Source organism: Acipenser ruthenus, chromosome 54, assembly GCF_902713425.1.
Source record: "Acipenser ruthenus chromosome 54, fAciRut3.2 maternal haplotype, whole genome shotgun sequence".
NCBI classification, from domain to species: domain Eukaryota; kingdom Metazoa; phylum Chordata; class Actinopteri; order Acipenseriformes; family Acipenseridae; genus Acipenser; species Acipenser ruthenus.
Window position 1 is genome coordinate 5,172,099 of NC_081242.1, and position 12,208 is coordinate 5,184,306.

Consider the following 12,208-nt stretch of genomic DNA (forward strand, 5'->3'; position numbering starts at 1 on the left):
TGCAATCTCAATAAAGTTTATTGATAATAAGAGGTGGATTACCTCCTGTTGAACCTTCTTCTTCTCTTTTTCACATGCAAACCGTTCTGTAGAACTGCAGACGAATTTCAGGTACAAGCGCTTCTCATTGGGTTCTGAAAAAGAGATGAAACAGCAAATGAATGAGAGGCTGAGGTAAAACAAAATCTGTTTATTTATGCGCAACTTGTGGTGGCATATCCAGGCCATGAATGTGATTTCACCTATAGAATATGATCATATTGGTGGTATGCTAGGACCCTGGAGATTGAGGCAGCAGCATTTTCAAAATGTCTACAAGAACTGTCAACGCATTAACAAAGGTAAGGCGTCTCCTAATGAACAAATAATAACAATATTACACAAAGACTGAAGGAACTGTCTTTGCTTCTATGTTTGCTGTTTTCCTGTTCATTTCGCAATGTGTAAATAGCTTTGCACAAATACTGATGTAGCTTTCTGTTTTTCTCCGATTTGCTCTTTGATTGTTTGTCATTTTCCATTTCGCAATTTGTTTAAATCGCTTCATACAAAGACTGATGCAGATGTTTTTGTCTTCTGCTTTGATTTTTTCTGTGTTTTACATTTTGCAATTTGAGCAAAATAATTTACTCAAACACCGAAAAAACATTTCGTTTCGGACTTTCCAAATTTGGTCATGTTTAAATCGTGAAATGGTTATTTTTTTTTTTTGTTATTTTTTTGCAGCCCCTGAGAAGTCCATATATTCAGCGTATACGGACACCCTGATGGGCCTTATTGCATTCATACTCAAGGTAAAATAGTGGATTTAGGGCAAAAAATTATTAGTATATTTTATTAAATATCTGTACACCAATAAAGTAGTCCCATGTATAACTGAACTACACAATTAATACACAAATTAATTTAATTAAAACGTGTAAAAGAAAGTACATCTTTATTTTGGATATTGTGTACATTGCTGTTAAAAAAATACACCAGGGGGCGGAGTTGAGACGGCACTGAGTTATTTTTTTTTCCTGTCACTCAGTGCAGAGACACTGTTTGAACAGAACAGACGTGAGGAATAAAAATAAATACAACAACGTCTTGGATTTCAGTATTTTGTTCAGAGAGGGGTGGATAATGTGTTTCTTTAGCATTTACAAACTGCTAAAAAATACCTTTTTTAAGTGACAAAGTCAGGGTGAGTGAATATAAAGACAGCAGATTTGTTTTTTTTTTTGTTTTGTTTTTTTTCTGTATTATTATCTTTCAGTTCATTTAATTGTTCTTCATCCAAATCGGCATGTCAACGTACTACTTTTAGGATTTTTTGCAGGTAATTGGTCATTCAGTTTCATAGTTACTGTACATCTGTAACTGTAAGCAAGATGGCCACAGTTACGTTAAATTCTGTGATACAGTGATTTAGAAGATGTGACAATGCTCCAACTGTCCAATATACGGACAGCTGGAACCTTGATTGACCAGTCACATGGCTTGTTTCACGTTCCATTGAATATATATATATATATATATATATATATATATATATATATATATATATATATATATATATATATATATATATATAATTTCAGTTTTTTATTTTTCTTAAAAATATTTCCCAACATAAAACCAATGTCACCTTACAATAATTGATTTTGAGTTTCAGTGTTTTAAAATAAAATATCAAAGAGGACGAAATTTCAATGTACCATTTGTAATTCAGTAATATGAGAAAATTGGTCAGGGGTCTGAATACTTTTGCAAGGCACTGTATATATATATATATATATATATATATATATATATATATATATATATATATATATATATATATATATATAAAATCCAAGTCTGGCAATGGAACGTGAAACAAGCTGTCCGTATACTGGATGGACCACTGCAGTGCCTCACTGAATTTAAAGTTCCGGTAGCCATCTTGTTTACAGTTACAGATACAGTTACTTCTCCCTTTTGAAAATAAATACATCTGCAGCAAAATCTGAATTGGTCAAAAACGTATTCTTTTTTATTTTCCAACAAAACATATTCTAATGTTATTTTAGATGACTATGAACAAGACAGTAATCAATCAAGTAACCGTATATCCAAACATTTTGATAAATCAATTATGTAACTAGATAAATCAATTTGATTAATTACTCATAAGAATATAAGAACGTAGGAAAGTTTCCAAACGAGAGGAGGCCATTTGGCCCATCTTGCTCGTTTGGCTGTAAGTAGTTTATCGATCCCAGAATCTCATCAAGCAGCTTCTTGTCTGCTCAATTTAGTTTATATTGAAACATATTAATAGATTTAAATTAGTCATAAAATGCATTAATCATAGGCATCAATTGGATTTCTAAATTAATATTGTCAAGTACAAAAGAAAAAAACATGCCTGCATCTTAAACTTAGCCCACACTACAAAATGCATTCACTACACCTGATAAGCGAAAACATTATTCTTTGAACACAACAAATATACCAAAAGCATTTCATTTTTTTTTTAAACTAAATTTTTAGCATGCGTTAGTTACGGCGTAATTTCGTGAGGCGGACACACTCGGACACGTTCAGCTTGTTCGATGTGGAAATGGAACAGGTTTAAGCCTTTTCACTAAATCATTTAGTTCCATATCTGCTCTAGCATCATGGCTGAAAGCGATTTGGGGATGCTGTTTGTGCATTATAATGTTTTTTTTTTTGTTTGTTTGTTTTTTATAGACAGAACGTTCCAAGCAGTAGTTGTATCATATGTAATAAACTGTAACATTAATATTATTGTCAAATACATAAAAAAAAAAAAAAAAATCCTCGTTATACAGACAGTACAGATCGAGGCTACGTTTATTGTATTTTTCCAGTATAGCATGTACAGTTATATAATTTACCTATAGAATACAGTGAATTAGCAGTACAGCTATGTCCAAAAGTTTTGCTTTTCCCTATATAATTAAACATTTTTGCTTCATAGTCGAACGAGACTGATGAATAATGTTATGTTAACATTGAAGTAGGGGAGATCCGGGTTGGTTGTCACACCTTTTACTCTATTATTTTCCTCAATCTGGTAACATTCTGTGAGGTTCTGTCCTCGTTATATTGAAGAATAACTCTTCACCTACAAATTGATGTTTTTTTTATTTAAGTGTAACTTTATTCAAAATATGATATTTAGACGCAGTGTTCGTGCTAGGCAGCGCCATTGCGCCAATGCCCCCCTGAAATAAAAAATGTCCCGCTGAATTTCTCTTAACGCGCCCGTGTGTCCCCCTTCCCAGACCAGACGCAATACCGATACGCGGTAAATTAATGCATGTTGTATTAGCATGACATGTCTGATGACAGGCTGATCTTTTTTACTTGTTTGTTTACACTTGCGTTTTCACAATTAAACTCCCGTGCCATTATTCTCCAGTCCAGTAGAATGGGCTCACACCCTCCCTGGTTACAGTCAGTTTCAGAGTAAAGCCTGGACGACATCAGGCTTGTTAACAACGTGGCCCGGCGCAAATAGTATCCCTGTTAAACCCCACCATTACTTCTGGAAGAATAAGTAATCAGCTTCAGCAGTGACTTTTGAAATGCAGGCTATGATATTTGTGCTTAAAAATACTGTGTGCAGTAGATTTGCGAAACGAAAACCGCATCATTGACTAAAAAAAAAAAATAGCCTACGGTAATGTTATAAAACATGTGACATTTGTAATTTATATATATATATATATATATATATATATATATATATATATATATATATATATATATATATGTGTGTGTGTGTGTGTGTGTGTGTGTGTGATTTTGTACAGCACCGAAGAAATCGGAATCGGAATAAAGGAAATTATTATGTAATACAGTTCACGTGCAGTCACGGTTTTGGTAAGTAGCATTTTCAAAACCATATCATATGCAGTATTAAAATAAGTTAAAACAAATAGCAAATCCACAAAACCAACGAAATACACATTGTATATTTGACATTTTATTTTTAGTGTTCTGTGTAACGCGGCCCATCGTTTATCCATGAAAAAAAAATTAAATACAGAGTACATGAAGCAGATATACGCGTTTGTCATATCAACAACATCAACGTGTGTTGTAAAAATAAAGAAACAATTGTTTTGAAAACTGTCCAAAATATTTACTTGGGGGCTAAGAATGAAAAATGTAAACAAAAAAAATGCAATTTTTTTATATGGAAATTGTCAAAATAAAGGGGAAGCTGGAAGGTAAGAATTTACCACTCAGAACAACGGCATTTAAATGCGACTGCTATGAAACTGTATCTGTTGGTAATGGTGGTTTCGTCTATCAGTTTTCAAATTGGGGTACACGTACCCCTGGGTTTTCGCGAGAAAAATTCTGAAATGGCAGACAACGCACTTTATTTCGTACCACTTGCCAATCTATTGCAAACTTTTATCATGTAATCAATGTTTAGTCGCTAACACCAGACTGACGAGCTGTGACAGAGCGTTCAAAGCACACACGACTAATTTACATATTAAATATCTACGTTTTAAATGAGCCCTGTTGTTTAAATGTCGTATAAACAGTTGGTATGTCTGGGATAAAAAAAAAAAATACGTATTTTAAAAAACTGAAAGCCTACTTTTAACTCATTTTATTTCCTTTGTGTGTTCGTGCCTGCAAATCGATTATTTATTTTTTTCCAATGACCCGATTAAAATTTATTGTAACTTAAGTACCACATTTGAAAATACAGAATGTATGGCCAATCAGAAACCAAAGTATTGCCATGCGGTCTAGTATTGCCATGCGTTACGTCTGGTGTGAGAGAGTTTTTAGCTTTCAATCCAGTGAAAAAATATGGATTATTGGCTCAATACTAGTACATTACTAGCAAAGGGCAATCAAGACAAAATACCATTATAGATTAAAAACGCCAAAAATGTCTTGCTACTGAAGCTTTCTCCAATTTCCCTGCCATCACCAGTGATTTGTGTGGTAACAAGCAGGGACATCCATCACACTGATATTAGGTAAGCGTTTTATTATTGTTTTTTAATTAGCATCAGTACTGTACGTTTTAGTCACCAAGAATTAAAAAATGCCAATAGTATGTTTTCGTAATGAGGTTAGCTGTAGAGAGCCGTGGACAGTGAACTTTTCTTTGCCTTCTTTTCTGTAATTTTATTATCAATAAAAATACATGATTGCCTTTTGCTATCATGGAATAGTCCTATGTCATTTCTGAGTGATTTGAGGCTAGCACTGAGGCTTCGTTGATTTTAATTAATTAATATTTACAATACAATGGTGATGTTTCCAACAACTAGAAACCTTTTTGAGGGACTATTTTAGCCAAAAGTAAATATTATATATTTTTTTCTTTTTATAATACTGTAACTTTTATAACTATATCCATCACACACTCCAAGGCTTGTGCGTTTTTGTACAGGCGTTTTTTTCTGTTTTCATTTTATGACTATCTCAGTGGATTACATTTTTTGGAAAGGGGTATGCAGCTTAAAAAGATTGAAAACCCCTGTTCTAATGTGATTTGGTACAATGAATATCCTCTACCCAGTGATACACCAGCATCACTGTGACACATTTCCCAATATTTTCCCCAAAAGTGACAGTGAGTATTGTAGAGACACCTTGGTTGTATCTACAGCTTTACAGTTTTATTTTTTGTTAAGAAACAAAAGGTCAGTAAACTCTGTTGGCATATTTAAAAACAAACAAAAATAAGAAATGGTGGTTGTTTCTGAATCAAACATATTGACCCCCTCACTGAAGAAAATGTCCCCCTAAAATTTTGAGAGGGGGCCACATTGACCCTCAGTCTGTAAGTCCAGGAGAAAACACCGAGACGGTTGAAAATGCACCAGTCACCTGTGACAACCTGCCCCATACTGGGGTTGGTTGTCACAAAGTATGTTCTTGGTTTTACAGTAGACAATAATGCAACATTTTTTTTTTGTTAAATAACATAAAGTTTCTACTGTGTACAATGACAGAAAAAGTTGTATTTTTACTATAGACCTATATATATTTGAAATGTTGACCCATGCTACAAAATAATACCACAGCCTCCACAGAACCGGAGGACAAACAGTAAATAACTTAAATTAGCATTATATGGTGACATATCCCACATGTTGGTGTAAAAAAAGTAGAAAGAAAAAATAGAACACTTCTTCCTATAGGATTTACATGTGACAACCAACCCCCAAAACTACGTGACAACCTGCCCCAACCCGACTTTACATGACAATTTAATTATCTCAGTACTACTGGGAGAACCTACTGGTTTTGTTTTTACACCAAAAGATAGCCAGTATCTGGTTCTATGAACATGGCCATCAGTTCAAACAAACTCCAATACTACTAAGAGTTATAACATAAATAACAAGATATACATGTTTTACTTTGGGTATGAAAAAAAATGAAATATTTGCTAACCTTTATGTTAGATGGAATTGACCTCAAATTAAAAGATGGTTGAGTTCCAGGCAATAGAACACAAATTTCAGTGTTAGTATCACCTGCCTGCACCATCTAGTGTCATAGTTATGAGCACTGTGACAACCAACCTGTGTGACAACCAACCCCGGTCTCCCCTACAATCATATCGCTTTGTAGTTTTCCATACTTAACGAAAAACGGAAAACAATTTAAAAATGTGACATTTCGAAATCCAACATGAAATACTGTACTACTACTATTATGCTATCTTCTGGTATACTTTTGTGATATCGTTCTTTTTTTATTATTGTCTCAATCCAACAAAAATAAATTGTAGGTGTGTGGCAGTCTGGCTCGCAGTGGTGAGGTGGATGACGTCACGGACCAGGAAGTAACTGACACCAAAACAGTGGATGGGCGGGTGAAGCTGAATGCTAGTGCACTCAGCGTATTTAATAAACAAACAAATGATTTTAACGAAACACAAAACAAAAGGGCACGAGGGCCAAACAAATAAACAAACAAACAAGTAAGTGTCGTGCTGGATACTCCAGCACGTTTTAGCAATTGTTTTTAACTGTCCTCCTTTCTCTCCGCTCCCCGTACTCTCCTCTCTACACTCCACCCCGAGTGCAGAGAGCTGCAGGTTTATATACTCTGGCCGAGGGATTAACTAGTTGTTAATTATCTTATTACCCCTCGGCCAGAGTCTGCACGCGTTTGGTAAGGATGCATGACTGTCAGCTAGTTAAATAATCAGTAACTAATCAGCCATGCATCCTCACGGGGTTTTTAAATATAATAAAAGACGCGGCGCTTTTATCCGCGCCGCAAACAAAAATACAAATAATAATAAATAGGGGTGGGACACTCCGCCACAAGGTGATGCAAAACTTTTGGCCACAGCTTTCCCTGCAGGTCTTCGCCATGTTGCGCCGTGTGCAGACCGGGCTGTCCGACCGAACATGTTCCACCTCAGGACGGTGGAACGGTTTTTCAGTTCTGTTTGGTCTCATGAAGTGACGCCTTTAGGATCACATCTCCCAACAGAGCAATCACATGATTTTAACACTGAGTTATTGCCAGAGCGCTTGCTGTGTCCTGCAGTAGATTAGACGGCACCTCTATATTTTTTATGTCTAGTCATTAAAGTGGGCCCCCCAGTTGCACCCCTTGCACCCCCCCCCCCCCATTATGCCGGCCCTGACCCTAGTGTACGTTGGCCATTTAATCCCTGTACACAGTGTCAGGTTTATTTATAGTTTAAAAAAAAACAGCACCAAGCATGGCTGGAAAGGGAAAAGCGATGAGCGATGAGCATCAGCATGAAAATGCAGTTTAAATAAAATGTCCCTGTTAGATGCTGTGCACTTGCTAGAGCATGCTGGAACTCTGTCAGTCAGCAAACAATGCGACCTTGCTTCAAAAAGCTGGGGACAATTTGGGAATGGACCTGATTATGGACTGGGGAAGGGGATGGGAGCACTCTGTAAATAATGTGTGTTTGTAAACTGTGTTATTCTTGTTCAGATCTGTTAGTGTGTTTTGGTGCTTGCGTGACTAGAACTGACTGCCGTTGTGTGAGTGCGTCACTGAGGGGGGTGGGAGCAGGTCTGACACAAGCAGTCAGTGTATAATGGTATTTAAAACAGGATTCATTTATCCGCCTTTTTACATGTCCGCCCTTACTCTGGTCACATCACAGTCAGATACATGACAGATTACTGTACTTTTTATTACATTCATGGGTTTTAATGCATCTTTTTTATTAGTGTAATGAGTGTCTTGATAAAGATTTTTAACCACATACACGCTTGTTTGTTTTGATTACTGTACTGGTAATTGGGGGACATTTTGAATGTCAGATTCTTGTGTGCGAGTTTATACCGTCCATCACTTACTGTGGGTGAATCACGTTAACACAAACGTGCCTGTTCTAAGCGGTGGCGACTGAAATAATAATACCAGTAATAACACTTTAAAATGAGACAGATGCAGTAATTGCATCAATTAAATCTGTGATTAAAACCAAGATTAGCTGAGACCGAAACATTTTATTGCAAGATTACTTTTTTTTTAAATCACTTGACATTAATCCATTAATTACACCTTTTTGTCCATGATATGAAATTGTATTGAAAGTCAAATACAAGTAAGCACTTTTAGTGAAGTAATCTGACATTTTCTTTTGAGCTGTTCTGCCTGTTTGTGTTTCCTTCAGCCAAACACCATACTTAAAAGAAAAATATTGAAAATGCATCAAAGGCATAGCGTATATATAATTGTAAATTATCAGTTGCACTGCACCATAGCCGCTAGTGTATTGTATTCAGTTTTTGGTATGCCGTAAGCTTTCAGGTTTCAGACTAACAAAGGTCATTTACTGAATGCTATTGTATTTAGGTTCGCTGAAGAGAACTGTTATTTACTGAATGCTATTTTATTTTAGTTAGCTGGAGAAAAATTATGATATAGCAGTGTGACAGAGTATACATTCCCAACTGGAAAGCACGTGCCTTATGTCCCTGGCAGGCTTCTGTAGGTGGCAGTCATCTTGACTCTAGCCCAGGGGTGGGCAATTCCGGTCCTGGAGGGATGGTGTCCCTCCTGGCTTTTGTTCCAACTGTGTTCTAAATTACTTAATTAGACCAATAATTGGTAATAATTGGTCCAATTAAGTAATTTAGGGCAAAGTTGGAACAAAAGCCAGGAGGGACACCGGCCCTCCAGGACCGGAATTGCCCACCCCTGCTCTAGCCCATTCACTGCTTATAATGAAGATGGTTCCTGTTACCAAACTAATACAAACAGATTACAAACAGGTGATAATGATTACCTGCCTGAACAGGGCTGTAAAACCCCAGCAAACTCATTTCTTGAGGAGAAGGCCAACAGTGAGGAGCGAGTTAGTTAGGATGAGAAAACACTTGGTGTAACTCTGTATTGTTTGGATTTTACCCTGTGTATCATTTGCCTATTTGTTTTCTTTTGAAGACTGTCATTGTGCCTTGGTTGTTTTGTGGTAACAGGCTTAGCCTGCCCTGTGTTAGGGAGGGAAAACCTTATGTTTAGACACAGCTCCTTTTTGTTTTCTATTTTCAGTTTCTTTTTAAATTCTGAATAAAATCAGTGCATCAGAACTCTTTACTGCATTTTTGCCTTGTCTATATCTTTTCAGTCCATCCTAACACAGCGACAGCTTGTTTCCATCTTGATCACAACCTGGTCATTTTTTTATACCATTTGAAGGAAATATGTTCAATAAAAAAATAAAATCAACTAACTTGTGACTAAGATGATGAGCCCCAATGAGCAAATGTTGCAGTCTGTCTTTCTTCATTCTGAGATATTGTGAAATATTGGGTATACCTCCCAGTTGCCCTTTTGCCAAGGTCATTACATATACCCTCCACCATTTTACAAGATTTCTTTTTCGTGCACCATTTTTTGATACTGCACTCAGGTAGACAAGATTAATCAATTATTTTTTAATCAATCAAAGCCCACAGGTGTGATTAATCAATTGATCATTAATGGATTAAAACTCATTCATATACAATATAACCCCTATTATCCAAACTAATTGGGACCAGGGTCAGATCGGAAAATTGAAAGAATGTCTTGTAAATAATGTTTCTTAAAGCAAATTACTTTCCCCCAGTTATTTTAAAATGTCTAATATTATGACGCTTTTTGTAAAAAAATCTTACACTTTGCATTGTTAAGATGAGAGTCTTTGCCATTGAACGATCACTTAGCCACTTCATCAACAGCAGTTCATTGGGGTCTGTATCAGACTGCTGCAAAGCCACTTCATCAACAGCAGCTTGTTGGGGTCTGTATCAAACTGTTGCAAAGCCACTTCATCAACAGCAGCTTGTTGGGGTCTGTATCAGACTGCTCCGCAGCCACTTCATCAACAGCAGCTTGTTGGGGTCTGTATCAAACTGTTGCAAAGCCACTTCATCAACAACAGCTCATTGGGGTCTGTATCTGACTACTCCGTAGCCACTTCATCAGCAGCAGCTTGTTGGGGTCTGTATCAGACTGTTGCAAAGCCACCATCAACAGCAGTTCGTTGGGGTCTGTATCAGACTGCTGCTCCAAGCACTGTAAGAAGAGATTTCCCGCTTTCGCAGCATCGCGTCTTTGGGATGAAGCACAGACTGTATGATTGCTGAATCGTCCAGTAACTGATGTCCAGGGTCAGCTGCATCCTTTATTTTAACCAAATTACAACATCATGCTTGTCAACTTCTGTGCAACCAGCTTGTGAAGGAGATCAACAAATGAACATGCCTCTTCTTCGGCTGCCAATGCTATTGTGGCAGTTGTAAGTTTACTGTCCCGAGTCTCATTGATAATTTCCATGATTTTTATAAATTTGACCTAGGGATGTCTTCCCGTGCATCTACTAGCCCATATACAGCATCCGCGATATTAACTTTCATCCACTGTTAACATGCTGCCTTCGCTCTCAGATGCTTCATCTGACATCAGTAGATGATTAAGAAGATGTCGGCTATAGTGTAATTTTAGACTCTACAGAACTCCTTGGTCCATAGTCTGCACAAGAGAAGTTTCGTTTAGAGGCAGAAATAAACTGAATATTGAACCGTCTTGTGAGGTAAGCGATCTGTCATCAGGGTGAGCGGGTGAGTTGTCCATCAATAAGATAGCTTTTGCTGAGATGTTTTCATTCAGATGGCTCCTTTTGCTTGGTACAAATGTATGAAATAAAACAAATCATGAAACAGAGCACTGTCCATCCATGCTTTGCCCTGTGATTTGTAGTTAACAGGAAAAGCATTCATGTTTACATTTTTAAATGCATGTGGATTCTTTGCTTTGCCAATGACTGTTAACCCTTTCAGGACCAAGCATTTTTCAGTGGGATGCTCCACCAGGACCAGGCGTTGTTTGACTCACTTCCTGTGAAAATACACAAAATCTATTTTTTACAGTAGCGGGCAGCAGTGTGGAGTAGTGGTTAGGGCTCTGGACTCTTGACCGGAGGGTCGTGGGTTCAATCCCCGGTGGGAACACTGCTACTGTACCCTTGAGCAAGGTACTTTACCTAGATTGCACCAGTAAAAACCAAACTGTATAAATGGGTAATTGTATGTAAAAATAATGTGATATCTTGTAACAAGTGTAAGTCGCCCTGGATAAGGGCGTCTGCTAATAAATAATAATAATAAAAATAATAATAGCATCTTGGAAATGGTATCCTTTTTTTCCAGAACACTCTATAAAGTACAACAGAAACCAATCAAACATTCCACTTTTTTTCAGTATTTTTTATGATATATTCTGCTTAGAGATACATGTATAAAAACGCTATTCTATGACCGAAGGGACCTTACAATACTTCTTGAAAGTTTTGTTGAAAAATATTGATGTTTGGGCAAATTACAAGTACAGTTCTGAGTTTGTCACAATGTAGGAGGAGGGGGGAAGTTGTGTGTCTTGCTTGACCCAAAGACTCACAACGTCCTGCGAGACAGTCAAAGCGGAGAAAGTAATTGTTAATGGAACATTTATGTTTAACTTGCAAATCAAATGAATATTTGTTTGTTCAGCTTGATCTCCCTTGGATTTATTTTGTAATATTAATCAAAAGATAGCAAAGCACTCGCTCAGTCAATTAAAACACTATTTACATTTCAGAAAGTGTTTGGCAAAACGTCACCATCTGCATGCAATGTACCCTTTTCGTAGCTCTAAACACGATCTTCTGTTGAAATGAATTTACCTTTTTTTATTTGTCAGCTGT

The 12,208-nt window shown here is 36.7% G+C and overlaps 1 protein-coding gene across 1 annotated transcript in view; it reads right to left on the reverse strand.

Moving 5' to 3' along the window:
* LOC131723234 (receptor-type tyrosine-protein phosphatase eta-like) overlaps window positions 1-12,208 on the reverse strand; it is a 46,802-nt gene that overhangs the window by 1,148 nt on the left and 33,446 nt on the right. The window contains exon 11 of the mRNA XM_059016830.1: window positions 43-134. Within this exon, the coding sequence (XP_058872813.1) occupies window positions 43-134 (92 nt within the window). The remainder of the gene's footprint in view (window positions 1-42; window positions 135-12,208) is intronic.